Source organism: Chinchilla lanigera, unplaced genomic scaffold (genome assembly GCF_000276665.1).
Source record: "Chinchilla lanigera isolate Chin_1 unplaced genomic scaffold, ChiLan1.0 scaffold00008, whole genome shotgun sequence".
NCBI classification, from domain to species: Eukaryota; Metazoa; Chordata; class Mammalia; order Rodentia; family Chinchillidae; genus Chinchilla; species Chinchilla lanigera.
The window spans coordinates 37199479-37215788 of record NW_004955409.1 but is presented as its reverse complement, the minus strand read 5'-3'; the positions used below and the strand labels follow the sequence as shown (position 1 = coordinate 37215788).

The 16310-nt window shown below is 44.3% G+C and overlaps 3 protein-coding genes across 5 annotated transcripts in view; 1 reads left to right on the top strand and 2 right to left on the bottom strand.

Annotated features, from left to right (window-relative positions):
* The window catches only part of Acin1 (apoptotic chromatin condensation inducer 1), a gene marked incomplete at its 3' end in the record, with an annotated part of 40177 nt that extends 31063 nt beyond the window's left edge, over positions 1–9114 (bottom strand). Inside the window, 5 exon segments of the mRNA XM_005377090.2 lie at positions 3225–3344; positions 3759–3870; positions 7410–7475; positions 8804–9075; positions 9078–9114. Of these exon segments, the coding sequence (XP_005377147.1) occupies positions 3225–3344; positions 3759–3870; positions 7410–7475; positions 8804–9075; positions 9078–9114 (607 nt within the window).
* On the top strand, positions 8936–12185 carry LOC102024654 (chromosome unknown open reading frame, human C14orf119). 2 transcript variants are annotated; one of them, XM_005377092.2, is made up of 2 exons: positions 8936–8988; positions 11157–12185. In XM_005377092.2, the coding sequence occupies exon 2, from the start codon at positions 11158–11160 to the stop codon at positions 11584–11586; it is 429 nt and encodes a 142-aa protein (XP_005377149.1). In that variant the 5' UTR covers positions 8936–8988; position 11157; the 3' UTR covers positions 11587–12185. The 2 variants fall into 2 exon arrangements, with proteins under 2 accessions (XP_005377149.1, XP_013365900.1); XM_013510446.1 differs by lacking the exon at positions 8936–8988 and adding an exon at positions 9363–9448.
* A 274-nt stretch (positions 12186–12459) lies between these two features.
* On the bottom strand, positions 12460–15932 carry LOC102025218 (leishmanolysin-like). Of its 2 annotated transcripts, XM_005377094.1 has the most exons (4): positions 15593–15932; positions 14560–14798; positions 14188–14460; positions 12460–13977 (listed from the first exon to the last, which is right to left on the bottom strand). In XM_005377094.1, exons 1-4 carry the CDS (start codon positions 15714–15716, stop codon positions 13744–13746), a joined length of 870 nt encoding a protein of 289 aa, XP_005377151.1. In that variant the 5' UTR covers positions 15717–15932; the 3' UTR covers positions 12460–13743. The 2 variants fall into 2 exon arrangements, with proteins under 2 accessions (XP_005377151.1, XP_005377150.1); XM_005377093.1 differs by having other exon boundaries at positions 12460–14460.
* Between the last annotated feature and the right edge of the window lie 378 nt (positions 15933–16310).

Here is a 16310-nt window from a genome sequence, read left to right as displayed (position 1 = left end):
GAGGCAGGAGGATTGTTGTGAGTTCGAGGCCAGCCTAGGCTACAAAGTGAGCTCAAGGCCAGCCTGAACTGCATATCGAGACCTTGTCTCAAAAAAAAAAAAAAAAAAAAAAAAAAGCCATGATCTTATTAAGAATTTTAGAGGTTCTTACTGACTGGCACTTAATGTTCTCTATAATATTATCTCACTCTACCTTCTAAATTGTTTCCTAACTAGCCTAATGTGGCAGCACATGTCTATAATCCTAGTATTCCGGAGGCTGAGGTAGGAGGATCACCACCAATTTGAAGCCAGTCTGGATTACGCAGCAGACCCTATCTCAAAAATAGTGTTTCTAAAAAAAGGGCCAGGGATATAGCTCAGTGGCATAAACGCCTGCCTAGAAAGTGCAAGGTCCTGAGTTCAATTCCTGGTACAAAAAAAAAAAAAATATCAAAAAAGTGTTTCACTATTTTCAAATGTAAAATAACTACTCTGGTGAGATTAGTATACTACTTTATTGTTATTTATTTTTGCATGGTACTGGACTCTGAAATTGGGTCTTTGCAATGAGCAACATTTTTAGCCTTTTTAAAATTTTTTATTTTGAGACAGGGTCTCACTAAATGGGCTCAAACTTGGGATCCTCCAGCTTCACGTTTCCAGAGTTCTGGGATTACAGATATGCACTACCACAATTGACAACGTAGTGACTCAGAAAAGACCTTGTCTAAAATGAAAAATAAAGAGCAGCTGGGGGTGTGTCTCACTGCATTCAAAGTTACTCTCTGAATTCAATCCCCTCCGCTACCAGTATGAATGAATGAACACCACATTCATTCCTACCTCTATGCCTTTGTTCCTTCCTAAAAATATAATCTCTTCTCTGCAAACTTAAAGTTTATCTTTTATTTTTTTCAGATAGGGTCTTGCTACATAGGTCAGGCTGGCCTTGAACTCACTATGTAGTCTAGACTGGCCTCAAACTCATGATGATACTCCTGCCTCAGCCTCCGAGTACTGGGATTACAGGCGTGTACCACCATGCCTGGCCTTTTTTGTGCGTGCGTGCGTGCGTGTGTGTGTGTGTGTGTGTGTGTGTGTGTGTTGAGACAGGGTCTTACTATGTAGCACAGGCTGGCAGTGAATTTACAGTGTAGTCTAGCCTGCCCTCAAACTTGTGATCTTCCTGTCTTAGCCTCCCAAGAGCTAGGATTATATAGATATGTGCCATCACACCTGGCAAATTTTACCCATTTCTAAGGCTCACCTCAAATGCTATACTTTCATCAAGAGATTCTCTATAATCATTCTGTTTCTGAAATCTTTCACTCTTGAATTCCTATGGTATATATGTTCTCATGTTTTTCTATTGTTATTTTTACGTGTAATTATTCTCTCTCCTCAGCACTTTACACAGTTTGCTGATTCCCCATATACTGTAGCACAGAAATATATCCACAGCAGGAATTCAGTATTTTCTTTTTTTTTTTTTTTAAGTGGAATTCAACAGTGTCTTGACTGATTTTTTTAAAAGGAATCTCAAGGATGTGCTTTGTTATTTTTGTTTTGTTTTGTTTTTTTGTGAGTACTGGTAATTGAACAGAGGACCTTGCACTTGCCAGGCAGGTGCTGTGCCACTGAGTTATATCACCTGGCCTCTTGACTGACTTTTGAGAAGGAAATGATTTTTTCCTTTCCTCTTGGCTTTATAATCAGGAAAAAGAGTGCTAAGAACAAAGCAGACCAAGAGGGTCTACTACTTTCATATTTGAGGAAAAAAGAGGTCCCTGAAGGAACTTAGTAATTCCAAAGAATTGGCATTGTTTATTAAAAAGTTTCCAAAATTTTTCCTCTGGGTCTAAGACTAGAATCAAGAAAAACAAACACTGAGCAAACTGCAACCTCAATGGTACTCCATTTTTCTTAGTCTTTCAGGAAATTTCCCTCCCACCATTAAATATCTCCAAAAAATCTATTTCCAACAAGGAATTCTATAGTAATCACAAGAGCCAAAAACTTCTATGCACTCTAAAAGTATCAAACATGGAGGGAGGGGCTGGGGATTTAGCTCAGTGGCACAGCGCCTGCCTGGCAAGCACGACGTTGTGAGTTCGATTCCCAGTACTGGAAAACAAACCAAAAAAAAACAAACCAAAAAAAAAAAAAAAAATCACAACATGGAGGGACTCTATCAGGTGTGGTGGCGCACATCTGTAATCCTAGCACTCGAGAGGCTGAGGGAGGAGGATTGTTGAGAGTTCAAAACCAGCCTGGGTTACAGTGAGCTCAATCAAGGCCAGCCTGGGCTTCATAGTGAGCTCAAGGCCGGCTTGAACTGCATGGCAAGGCCCTGTCTCAAAAAGACAAAAAACAAACCAAAACAAAAACAAATATGGAAGGACTGTGAACACCAGTGATACTTAACTAGTTTAATACTAGGTTAGAGACTCAAAATACTTGTTAATTTACACATTGGCTTAACACATCTACCTACTGCCCAAATGTCTTATACACATAAATTACAGACAAGTACCTTCCAAAAGAGAAAGCTAGTATTTATACACTATTGCATGAGACACTATAAAAATTAGGTGTCTAATACTTTCTAAATGTAGAAAAAGTAATCTTATGTGAGTCTAACTTACATACTAGGTTACAGCCTATATATTAATATGCTCATGTAAAACTCTGCAATACCTTTCACAGACAGCATTTAGCACGACTGTAAGCACAGAATCAAAATATCTGTTGACTGTCCATCTCCTCACTAGACCATCAGTTCCCTTAGGAAGATTTGTCTTTTTTTCTAGTGTATTCCTATTGCCTAGTACATGGGCTGGTATACAACCAACATTCAATAAAAAATCTGTTGATAAAATTAATAAACTGCACCAGATGACCAATTGGGGGGATGGCTGGATATACTGTACTACATAATATACACAACTGGCAAAGTGATGAAACTGTGATTGTTACTAAATTCAGAAACAGAAGAGGCCGCAGAAGAACAGATAAGCAGAAAAATCACACTGCCTCGTTAAACAGTGGGAAATTATTAAAATACAGGTGAAAGCAGACTTCAAAAAGGACATAATTTTCCTGAAAAACGTATGTCAAATATCAGTGTCACAAAATTTCCCTGAGACTTTCATGGAGTCTTATCATGAAAGGAGGTGTAACTACCTCCCCCCACCAACTACGCAGGACTGACCAAATAGCGCAGTGGGGAGGGAGATACGTACTGGGCGAATGTCTGCTGAGCTCCAGCTCTGGTCTCTCCAGGCTACTCTGAAAGTCAGGAGGCAGCAGGGAAGCCACTCCCTCAGGATGGATCATCTCGTCCTCCGACTCAGCTGAAGCTTCTGCAAGGTACAGATTGGGTCGGGGCAGGAAGGGAGTGAAGGGCTCAGCATATGGGAATATGTAGAGGAGTGAAGGATATCAGGCACAGTCATAGATACAAGATACATACCAAACGCAGAAACATACGTAAAGAAAAAAACACCCTAGGCTTAAGTGCTACCTCATCTAAATGGTAGTTCAATTTATAAACTCTTCCTGTTGGCAGGAATCCTTTTCTAACAAGACAGTCAAATTAAACTACTCTTTCTCTGACAAGGGTAAATAGTAACTCATCTGGTTCCATAAAATACCAAAGCAAACAAGTGGCAGTCTCAGCTTGACTTATTCCTGAAATTGCCTAGGCAGACAGGCCTATCTACTTGGTGATAGGGATATGAAGGAAGAACTTGTTAGAAGTGACAGTCTGGGTTTACCTTCAAGTTCTGCAGCTTCTCGAGCTTCACGTTCCAGACGCTGCCTAAGAAGCTCCTGTTGCTTTTCCAGATACTGCTTTATAAAACTGTTGTTGCTCATTTCCTCACCAATCTGTATAGAAGAAATAAAAAAAAAGTTCTTGGAAAGCAAACCCAGAAAATGCAAAGAAAAAAATTCTATGGAGCAAATCTCCTCATATAGCTGGATTCTGGAAAAACACCTGTTGGAAAGTCCTTTTCCAAACTACTCCCATATTAAGGAAAAGAATAAATAGTCCTGTGAGCTGGGCATTGTGATGCATACCTATAACCCCTGATACTCAGTAGGCTGAGACAGGGTATAGCAAGGGTGAGGTCAGCCTAGGCAATTTAGTGAGACCCTTTTATAAAATAAAATAGCCAGCATGGTGCCACATGCCTGTAATTCCAGCCCTCTGGAGGCTGAGGCAGGAGGACTGCTTTGAGTTCCAGGCCAGCCTAGGTGATATAAAGAGTTCAAGGCCAGCCTAAACGATACAGTGAAAACCAAAAATTTAAAAAAAAAAAATTTTTTTTTAAAAGGGCCACGAGTGTAGCTCAGTGGTATTATGTTTACCTATTATGTGGAAGGCCCTGGGTTTAATCCTTAGTACTACAAAACAATTAAAAAATAAAAAATAAATAGCACTACAAATAACAAAAGTCAGCAAAAAAGAGGAGCTACACATAATTTTTAAAATATTCAGTTCCCAACCAGAGTGATATTGGTACACAAATAACCTAAAAAGAGATCAAATCTTTGAGAATGCCTTTTTTTTTTTTGTAGTGCTGAGGACTGAACCCAGGGCTTTACACTAGTGAGCTGTATCACCAGCCCAAATTATGCCTTTGAAACTTTTGGATAATATAGGATATTATCTAGAAATGATCTTTAAAAATAATCCTTGGTAGGGCCAGGCATGGCAGTGCACCCCTGTAATCCCAGCACGCAAGATGCTGAGGCAGGAGGATCACCATGAGTTCGAGGCCAGCCTGGGCCTCACAGCAATATCCTGTATCAAAAAAAAACACCTTGATAATATAATTTTATTTCCAGAAGCTTACCCTTTTCCCACTTCTCCTTTAACACAAATTCCCACATCACTCTCCCTTCAGTTTTCTTCTCACAAGGCCTCCCTCCCTATTGCTTAGCAAGTCCAATTAGAATTCCAGAAAAAGCTAAGAAACTTGGATAGGTATTTCCTGTGGCCAGGCATGATGGTTCACGCCTATAATCCCAGCACTTGGGAGGCGGAGGCAGGAGGATTGCTGTGAGTTCAGGGTCAGGGTGAGCTACATAGCAAGACCCTGTCTCAAACAACAACAAAACAAAAAACAAAAAATACTTCCTGTGGTATCAATCACATCTCCTAAGCAGAGTAAACGTTATGTTTCAACTAAAGCAGAAATGAGTCTTGTTATTCAGTGGACATGGGTGATGTCTGGGTTGGATGTACTAAAGAATAAGCACGTTTGCTGCTAAAATCCTGTTAATAAAAAATGAAACTCCAAAAATTGAAGTACAATTAGCAAAAAGAATGTAATTATGAGCTGATTAGTTTATGCAGTTTCTTACCCTTGTTAAAGTACTTAATGAAACCTCTAAAAGCTGGCTAGAATATGATATTGTTTAATGAGTTGATAACAACGGAGCAGGAAAGCGCTCGTTTTCCACAGTATCCTGGGACTTCATTTAGTGTGGGGGCTGTACACCATTGCAATAACAAAGACCTAGGCTTTTTCTTATACTATATCACACATTATTATGAAGAAGTTTCAAAAGTGAAAAGGATCCCCAAAAGATGAGTACAGTCTAACCCAGGCAGGCCTGTAATCCAAGCACTCTGAAAGGCTGAGGCAGGAAGATCACAAATTTGAGCCCAGCCTGGACAATTTAGTGAGACCATGTCTCAAATTAAAAATATTTAAAAAAGGGTGAGGATGAGCTCAGTGTAATGGTCCTGGGTTCATTCTTCACAACTGCAGGGGGGGAAATGCAGTCTTAAAAGACATTTTTGTTGTTGTTGTTTTGCTTTTTTTTTTTTGGTCTTTTTGAGACAAGGTCTTGATATGCAGCTCAGGCTGGCCTTGAGCTTACTTTGTAGCCCAGGCTGGTCTCGAACTCAGAACGATCCTCCGATCCTCCTATCCTCCTGCCTCAGTCTGCCGAGTGCTGGGATTACAGGCGTGCGTCACCACGCCCGGCTGTTTGCTTTTTGTTTTTTGAGAAGGTCTTGCTCTGTAGTTCAGGCTGGCCTTGAACTCACTATACAGCCCTAGCTGGCCTCTAGCTCAATGCATCCTCCTACCTAGCCTCCCAAGCACTGGGATTACAGGTGTGTACCACTACGCCCAGCTCAGTCTAAAATCTTTGTTTTTTTAAACTGTGGAGTAATTTCTTCAAAAGAAACACACAGAAAATATATAAAGCAGATAAAAGTAGGTCTAATCTAGTAATTTAAGAGGAACATGAACCTTGCCTACTTCAGAAAAATTTATCTTTCCTAAGAAGCCCTTAAAGCAGCTTTACAAAACCCCAGAGGAGTTACAAACTATAGATCTAATCCAGTCCTTTCTTATACTACAGATAAGGAAACCAAGAACTCAATGGTTAAGTGTCTCGTCCTAAGCAATGGAGCTATCAGAGATGTTTAACAGTAACTGCAAAACCAGGAGTGATGGCACATTCCTGTGACCCCAGCACTCTTGAGAGGCTGTGGTAGGAGGATGGCAAGTTCAGGCTCAGCTTGAATAACTTAATGAAAGACTCTCAAAATTAAAAACTAAAACTAAAGGCAGGGGATGTAGCTCACTGTAAAAGCGCTATGTTCAAACCACAGGTCCAAAAAGAAGGAGTAATTGCAAAAAAGCCTGACAGGAAGGCACATGCCTGTAATCCCATCTACATGGGAGGCTGAGGCTGGAGGAGCACTATAGACAGTAGTTAATACCAGGAATGATAGAGCCGGTCGTGGTGGTGCACACCTGCTATCCCACCAGTTGGGAGGCTGAGGCAGGAGGATCCTTGCGAGTTTGAAGCCAGCCTGGGCTACAAAGTGAGCTGAAGGTCAGCCTGAACTGCATAGTGAGACCCTGTCTCAAAAAGACAAAAAAACAAAAAAAAAAAAGAAAAAAGAAAAAAGAAAAACACCAACCAGGAATGGTGGGTGATTTTTTAAAAAGAAATGAATTCAGGCTGGGGATATACTTCAGCAGTAAAGCACTTGCATGTGTGAGGCTCTGGGTCAATTTTGGAAAGTCTATGTCAACAAAACAGTTCTTGATCAGCAACTATTTTCCTACACTGTCCTACTGTAGCCTACTTCTTAATCATATTCAGATACCTATATTCAAAGATGTCCACTACTCTTCCCAAATCAATGGCAAATGACTTCAGACCTCTGTACTACACCTAATCAGTCATACCTCTTGTTGTGTACCAATTCAAAGTATCAGAAATTACTAGCTCCTCTGATCTGCTTTTCACCTCATGCTCTTGTGTAAAAATGGACTTGGTTAGAATTCAATTGAGCTAGCATAAGAATATTTCCAACCAAAAGAGAATAGGAAAGTATCAGTGAGGAGTTAAGCATCAAATACACGTCATTCCATCTAACAAAAATTATTTCTTACCTGGGAATTTGGCTGGAATGCAGCATGGGGTGTTGAGTGTTTCTGTAAATTTTCTAGCATTAGAGCCTGGTATAGAGAAGGGTAAAGGTCAGAAACGTGGAGAAAAAGAAGAAATCAAACCTCCATACCTCCCATCACCTCTTCATTAAACTCAGTGGCTTAAATTGTACTTCTCTTACAGAGCCCTAAAGCCCTTTACTGTTCGCACTCATCTTCCAGACTTAAAGGTAGCCATGGTTACCTCTCTGAAACATACACACGAAAATACAGGCATATCGAGAATCAGTGACCTGGCTATGTCATAAAATAAGATGTGGCAGAACCAGTACCACACTCTCTACTATCTTCTACACTTTTAACTAGAACTCTTTTACCTCTGACCACGCAGATAAAATCGCTTCTAATACTCAGACTTCAAATACATGAAACTATGAGACCAATGCGGGGCTCCTGAATGAATTACCTGTTCATGTACCCAGAAACAGAACTACTTAAGTGAACTTGTAAAATTCACAATGACACAGATTTGTTAAAGTTATAAAAATTTCTAAGAAGAGCTACAGAAAACCACCCCAGACCCCGTCCAGGTTGGGCCGACCTAACCCACACCCACACCCACACCCAATCGTCCGTTTCGGTCTAAGCAACGGTCTGCCAACTTCAGCCAACCTGGCTCTAATCAGCAGGACCAGGATACCCTCGTTTGCCTGCCATTTTCACCAAAGCCACGCACACCAATCCACCTAGCTCATGACAAGCCCGACCCCACCTCTTAAACGGATTCAAAATCCCTAACGTACACCAACGAGCTTCAACTCTCGCCAACAGCCACTGAATTTTCATCCGTCCAAACTGCTTCTGGATTCCCTGCAGTCACCCCTACCTCACTGAGTCCCGTCAGAAAAGAGTCTCTTGGTCTCACCTCCTAACCTAATCTAGTAGACATTTTCACCCTACCTCAACAGATACGGACACCAACCGAAACCACCCTCCGCCCAACCGTGCCCCTAACTCGGACCCAGCCCAACTCGCCCCCCTCAGGCCAGCAACGCTAGTGGCTGTAGTGGGATTTAACTCCTTCTGCAGCGCATGCGCCGGAACCACAGACACAAACAAGGAGGGGGTGGGGGAAGGAGGAAGGAGCTTAAGACGCTCCGGGAGAGTAGCGCGCACCCTCCCATTTTGGGCTTGCGCTGCTGCCGTTAAGGCGGGAACCGGCGCGATCTCTACTCCGGCGCGAGCCTCACCAACCACCGTCCGCGCGGAACCTCAGGCTCGCGCTGGCGGCCTGAGAGAGCTCGCGCCGAGCCCGGACACTGCGCCTGCGCCGCGGTGGAGACTCGTCTCTACCGGGTCCGCTCCCCTCCGATAACCCGGCAACGCCGACTCCTCACCCCTTTGAGCCGCTTGACCAGGGTACTCTTCTGCCCGCTCTTGGCTAGGCCTCGCTGCTCCAGTGCGGCCTTCAGGTCGGTCACCCGTAGCGCCTGAAGAGGCTTCCCGTCCAGAGTCACCTCCTCCAGCTCCGCCATCTTGCGTGAGGTACTCGGGTCCGTCCCGACGGCTTCGGGCATCTTCGGTAATTTCCGCCAACGCCCTTCGAACGTACTGAGGTGACCCCGCCCACTGCTATAGTGTACCCGTCGATTACCACTCAGAACTCCCGGGTTCCTCCGGAATTGTTCGGGTGTTTCCGTCTCCACATCGGCACCAATCCGTTGTTTCCACCCGCCCTGACGTTGCCCCGTCTTCACCCTGTTTTCAGACTCGGTTATCTTCGTCTTGCCGAGGCTTTGAATCGAACCTCTTCGGTAGGCCTCGCCTCCGGTATAACTGTAATCGGAGCTATTCGGCTATTTCCGGACGCAGCGCTGGGGCGCTGGGGCGCTGGGGTGTTTGGGACTGGTCCGCGACCGGAAGTGCGTGGGCTGCCGGCTGGCTCTGTTTAGGGTTTTTAGGAAATATGGAAGTGGCGGCAATAGTTGGAGTCGAAGCGCTCGTGTGAGGTTCTCCAAGCCCTCTCAGAGAGGAAAAGGGAGGTAAGAGGGGAGCAAATACTTTCCTGGGTCGGGTCGTGTTTGCGGGCTACCTCTGTAGGGCAAGCTTCCTGCTGTCTTGTGGGAACAGCTGCGGTCTCCTATCTTGGGAATAAAGGAATACGTGTTCTATGGGGGCGTGGGAATAAGAGCCCTGTGGCCCCCGAAGTGGACAAGAGGATCCTTGATCTTGCTGTGGGAGCCACGTGGCAAAGTCGTGGAAAACGTTCTCCGAATAAAAGAAGAAAGTTTCTTTAGGAGCAAGGAACAGTCTCCCGTAGAACCATTCTGGAAAGGCAGCCACGCTCAACTGTTTCGGTCCTTAAACTGATCCTGTTCAAGGGTTCCTTTCCTTGTCACCACAAGCGTTCCAACTTGCAGCAGATAATATGCCGTAAGACAAGTATTTTAGTATTTGCACTGTTAGACATTCAAACTGTGGGGCTGAAAACTCAAGTCAGAGTGGCTGGCCTTTTAGTTGCCTTCATTATGCAGAGTCAATGGGAGAACAGGAATAGGAATTATATAAAACATTAAGGAAAGTTACTCAGACACAAAAGGTCACACATCACTATGTAACACTTGTTAGACCTTTGTGTCAGAAGACCAACTGGACATTTTTCCCAGCTTTGACAATCTGGCTTCTCATTTCTTTGTTAGCATGTTTCGGGCAAGACCCTCACCCTGCACTTTACTGTTTCTTTGTTTTACAGGAAATGTTAAGGGGGTCTGAGAGTCCCCATGTAGATTGCAAAGAAGGCTGTTTCATCATATATGATGTTGTTTCTTTTTACAGTACTGAGGATCGAACCCAGGGCCTTTGCACTGAGCTACATCCCCAGCTCTTTTTAATTTTTTTTTGTTGTTTGTTTGTTTTCAGAAAGGGTCTTGCTGAGTTGCCCAAGCTGGGCTTGAACGTGTGATCTTTCTACTTTAGCTTTCCAGAGTGCTGGATTAGAGGCATGTGGCACCATGCCGGGTTATATTTTCTTCTCTTCCCTCCTTGCCTCCATTTTTTCACAGTTGATAGCTTTGGGACAATTTTTCTAAAAATGCACTTTTTCATTTTAGAGAAGATAGTGTAAATCAACATTAATTACTTGCCTGCCTGGCAAGTGCAAGGCTCTGAATTTGATTCCCAGTACCAAAAAAAAAAAAAAAAAAGAATGAATCAACATTAATTACTGTTTTTTCTTCTCTACTCAAGTTGGAATACAGAGGTAGGAGGGAGAGAAAAAGCAAGAAATATGTTAAGCACTGCCCCTCTGTGTTGCCCAGGCTGGTTTGATTGGTTATTTTTAGGTTCCTTATAAAAAAGGTGCAAAGAGGCTGTGGTTGGGGAAGATAATGGGTTTGAAAAAAGAAAAGGGACTGACAAATACGAAGTTTGTCTTGGGTGACTTGTCTTTGAGATAATTGGATACTTGGGAGGATGAGGCAGGAGAATCGGTGCAAGTACGAGACCTGCCTGGGCTACAAAGTGAGCTCAAGGCCAGTCTGAACTGCAGAGTGAGACCCTGTCTCAAAAAGACGACCAAAAAAAAAAAAAGAAAAAAAAAAATTGGATGATGGAAATAAAGGATTTTCTTGCATTTATATAAGCAAGTTGGTGACAAGTCATCTCTGTATTTGTCTACTGGGTGCGGCACGATTTGTAAGATATGTTTCAGTTGCTGTCTGGAGAGAGTGTAACAGTGCCTTTATGTTTCAGGATGCCACTGGAATCACCTTGCTCTTCAGCGCCACTGTCCTTCCCTTCTCTGCTACCCTCAGTACCGGACGCTATTACCAGTTCTTCCCCTCCTCCAATGTCTTACATCACTTCCCAGGAGATGAAATGTATTCTTCATTGGTTTGCCAGTTGGTCAGGTCCTCAGCGTGAACGTTTTCTACAAGACTTGGTAGCTAAGGCAGTGCCAGGAAAATTACAGCCACTGCTGGATAGTCTGGAGCAGCTTAGTGTGTCTGGAACAAACCGACCACCTTGTATCTTTGAGTGCCAGCTACGTCTTTGGGATCAGTGGTTTCGAGGATGGGCTGAGCAGGAGCGTAATGAATTTGTTAGACAGCTGGAGGTCAGTGACCCAGACTTCGTGGCAAAATTTTACCAGGCAGTGGCTGCTACAGCTGGTAAAGACTGATAGGTGGCTGGGATTTAGGTCAGCGACACAGTGCCTTCCTGGCAAGCTTGAAGTCATGAGTTCGATTCCCAGCACCAAAAAGCAACAACAACAAAAAGACTGATTGGTATTCAGGTTAAAGACTAAAACCACAGCTGATGGAGCCAAGGCCATGACTCTGTAGTGAGAACTCCATTCATATGTGTCAGATATTTGGGTGTGATATCCCAGTGAGTTGACTGAACTTGCTGATGAACACAGACATACTTATTTCAACTTTATCAGTATGTCAGATGGACTCAGTATAAATGTGTCCCTCCCAGGCTGGCCTCGAACTTGCAACAATCCTCCTGCCTCAGCTCCCCAAGTGCTGGGATTACAGGCGTGCACCATTACACCCGGCCTTTAAATGTGTCCATCGAAGTAAATCCAGTTCATACCAGTCTCCTAGTTTGGTTTCCAAGAGCTGTCAAAACCTCAAAAATTTAATGACTCCTTTGGAACTATAACTAAAAAGAAACTACATGTAATAAGTCAAGCCTACTGCTGGCCTATGAGGGGTAAAATAGAACTGTCCTCCAGAAACAGGAAAAAATAATAAAAGGCATTTTTATTGTTTAGTTAAATTCTGGCTTAACCATTCTGAGCCATAGTCTAGCATGATTATGTGATAATCTCAAACCAGTGATGATTTAGTAAAATTACAGAAAATCGGAGAGGGAGATAGTTATTTCCTTCTTCATACTGTTTGTTTGCGTCCAAAGAGTAATGAAAAATAAAAATAGCAAACCACAGTATCCTGGTTTTTTTGCTATACTAGGTATTGAACTCAGGGCCTTGCACATTGTAGGCAAGCACAGCGCTTTTGTACTGTTTGTGTTGGAAAACAGTACAAAAATAAGTGACACTTCAAAAAGTTTATTTTTTGTACTAAAATAACAAATACATCTTCATAACCAAAATATATGGTCACATACTCTTATAATAATCATAATGTATTTTAGTCATAAGATCAAAACCACCTTCTTTCATTGCAAGGCTAGTACAGAGTTGATACTTGGGAAGGAAGCGTTCTGAAGAAAGCAGAACTTAGGTATACACATTAGATTTTCCATTCAGTTGTTGCAAGAAATAATCCTACCCCATGTCATGTTTTAGGTAACATCAAGCTTCCCTTATTCTTCCAGTTGGGCCCCTTGTGCCGTGTATCTGGTGATGGTGAGGAGTAGATGGTCCCACTCGAAGAGTAGTTTGTTTTTGATAGGCCACAATACCTAGTGTACCCACTAGAATTAGCAGCAGTAGGCAGAGTCCCATGGACAGAAATAGGTGGGTCATGGAGGGATTACGGTTCGAGGTAACCGGCAACCTAGGAGCATAGAAGGCAGTATTGGGCCTGGAGTAATACCTAGGCTGAGGAGGTGAAGGGACATTCGTATAGCTCTATACTGTATATCATGAAACCCTGTTTCGTCAAAACATTAAACCTCAAATCAGAGGAATATAGGACCTGAAAGTAGGAATAAGACCAAGATTCAAGTCCTCCAGCAATTTAAACTGTTGAAAGGACTTGCTATTTTGGTAATGAAATTGGCTCAGGTGGTGCCGTGGTGCTGGGGTAGCTAGACATGATCTCCGAGTACTACTTAAAGGGAAGAGCACTGGGGTCCTTAAGTCCTAAAGAGATGGATGAACTGTAGTACTGTGTTTGAGAAGGATATCACATAGGCCCAAGGTGATCATATTAGGGATATTTTCTGAAATACATGACCCTGTATAGAACAGTATATACATGAATGTGTGCTTAATAGGTGCAAATTTAAATACCTGGACTGTGGGGATTTCAAAAGAAAATCGCTCAGGATATCATCTTACTTGCTGTACTCTGTGGTGAAGCTGGCTTCTCCATGATACGCTTCTAGAGGTTTCTCGTGGAGAGTCAGGGCCAGGGCCTGGTACAGCATGGCAACTGAAGGTCCTTGGCAGCCTGGGGCCTTCCACATATGCACAGTGAATACCAAATCAGTGGTAATAGATGGGCTGTGGAAATAGCACCTAAATAGACATTTGAATCTTAATGGAAGGATAGTCCCGGAAGAGTGTATTTCATGGAGCAAGTGCAGGCTAAGGAGTGGGGACAGATGGCCCATTTTATAATACTCAGCCTGAACTATCCTTTTACCTGCCAGCGCCACTTCTGTTCACCAGAGCCTGCAGGACTGCTTCAGCCAGCTCTTCTCTCTGTCCCTTGCCCAGTGAGTAGCCTGGAGACCCAGCTAATTCTAAAGGAAGCTGGAAAAGCAGGTCTTGGGTTGAAAGACTCAGAGGTGCAGAAGTAACTGCATTGGTGCCTTCATTAGTCCGACACAGCCGACCTTGGGGACAGAAGAGGAGACCAGAATACCCGGGTATCTGCAAGGAAATGTGTACGTAGCAGAGTTTAGCTGCAGCCCCAATTACCAGCTCATTTTCCTTTGAGGAAAATATATATTGTAAATCAAAGTTTCGAGCCCAGTGGGTACTTAGTGAAAAAGGAACATTAAAACAGATTGGATAGTAGTGCAAGCATTTCCCAATTTCCTTTTGCCAGTGCAGCACAGCTGTTACTCTTATTACACCCACCTTAATATGCTTTCCTGGAAGGCATGGGACCCAGGGTGATCCCGCCACCCGCACTACATATGCTTCTCTCTGTGTGCACTGGTGTAAGTAGCAACGGCCAGTGAGCTCCGCTTCCTTGAGATGTGTGATCCGAGAAGAATGGCTGGTTTTGTCCCCAGGGAGTGGTTGTGCACTAAGGTTGGCAAGGAAGCAACGACTCTGGGAATGGTAGATTTCTCCGTGGGGATTCTCCACCCCAGCTGGGAGTCCATTTTCCTTCTTCCAGCATTCACTCTGAAGGGCAGGGCAGAGGAACAGTGTTTGTCTTGATGCCTTATTAGAGTTGACTCCCAGGCCCACTGGGTTCTATGCTCTGCTCACTGATGTACTCACCCCATTGGCTAAGGGTTTGTACATGCGGCAGCCTTCCAGCATGGGGTCTGAGGAGCAATTTCCCTTGTCCAGGTGCAGGTAATGGCATCCCAGCCCACTGTGGAAGGGACGGTAGAGTGACACTAGGATCACTGATAGCTGTGCAGTTCCCCAGCCTCTCAGCACACACCTGCCAGTACAGAAGAAGTCTGAGGAGTCATTCCCACATGTAGTCACCAGGCCAAATTCTATGCCAGCTCCTGCTTGAGAGGAAAAGAAAGAGCCCTCAAAAAAAAAATAAATAAATAAAAAATAAAAAAAGCCCCAGCTGGGTGTTCTGGCCCATGCCTGTAATCCCAGGACTGTGGGAGACTAATGCAGGAGGATTACTAATTCAAGCTCAGCCCGGTCAGTTTAGGGACTTGGAGAGATCCTGACTTAAAAGAGAAGCCAGTGTGGTGGTGCATGCCTGTAATCCCAGAACTCAGGTGGCTGAGGCAGGAGGGTTGCCATGAGTTTGAGGTCAGCCTGAGCTACATAGTGAGTTCAAGCCCAGTCTGAACTACATAGCAAAACCCTGTGTCAAAAAAACAAAAAAGAAAAGTCTGGGGATGTAACAGTGTGAAGGCCTTAGGTTCAAAATTCCCTAGTACTGCCCCAAAGAAAAAAGAAAGCCCGAAGCCAAAAGTTGTGGTGCACACCTATAATCCCAGAATTTGGGCGTCTGAGGCAGGAGGATCACAAATACGAAATTTGGGGCGATCCTGGGCTAAAGAGCAAGTTCAGCCTGGCCTAGAGTACATAGACTGTGCGGAAAATAAAACAAAGTAGCCAGACAGGCTGATGGCTCAGGCCTGTAATACCAGCACTGCACTCTAGGAGGCTGACTGAGGCCGGAGGACCCCAAGTTTGAGCCCGGGCATATAGGTTATACTGTAGCTTGGATTTCACCCGAGTACAGACACAGTCATCCTTTCCAACCTACTGTATCGAATCTGCCCCCAGAGCTGACTTGGCTCGTGAGGCTGCTCTGCAGATCTCCCTTATTTCTCACCTTGGCCCCACAACAGCTCTTCTGAAGCACTGTGGTTGACCTGATACCACCCCGTATCTTTGAAGGCAGCAAGAGTGATGGGGTCAAGTCGAGTTCGCTGGACACCATCGAAAGTCGCTGCCATTATTGAGCCCTGCAGCAGTCTGGCTTCCCAGTGTGAGGACAGAGGGCCCTGCTGGGGTAGGCAGCAAATAGCTGTTTGCTCTCTGGCTACTCCCTTTTCCTTCCATCACCCGAAGGTGTTATCATTCTCACCTCTCCTTCCAAAGGAACACCCAGAGAAACCCCTATTGCCCCCAAGTGCTTGGCCAGGCTGTGGCTAACATCTGGGGTGGTGAGAAGCAGCTGTCCCCACTGATCTCGCCTTGTCACCTGTTGCCTTGTAGAACAGTTCTCTCTAACTGAGAAGATAAAGAGAAGGGCCGGCAGTGTGAGGAGAGGAAACCTAGGAAGGGTGAAGCTGAACTGGAGAGAGGGAGGTTGAGCTGTTGAACTCCCCGCCCCCCCGCCTCCCCCTCACCGCTGAGTCCTGAGGGGCAATCCTGCCACTTGTTGAAGAGCTGTCCAGAGAAACCCAGGGCATGGAACAGTTCATGTAGTGTGACCTAAGGACAAACGACTGCCGAGTGAGGAGGGCTGGATTTGCAGGAGGGTGGGCTGACTGTCTCCTCTACCCGTTCAGCATCTCTCAGAGCTTGAGAGGCTTTCTCTTCCACTT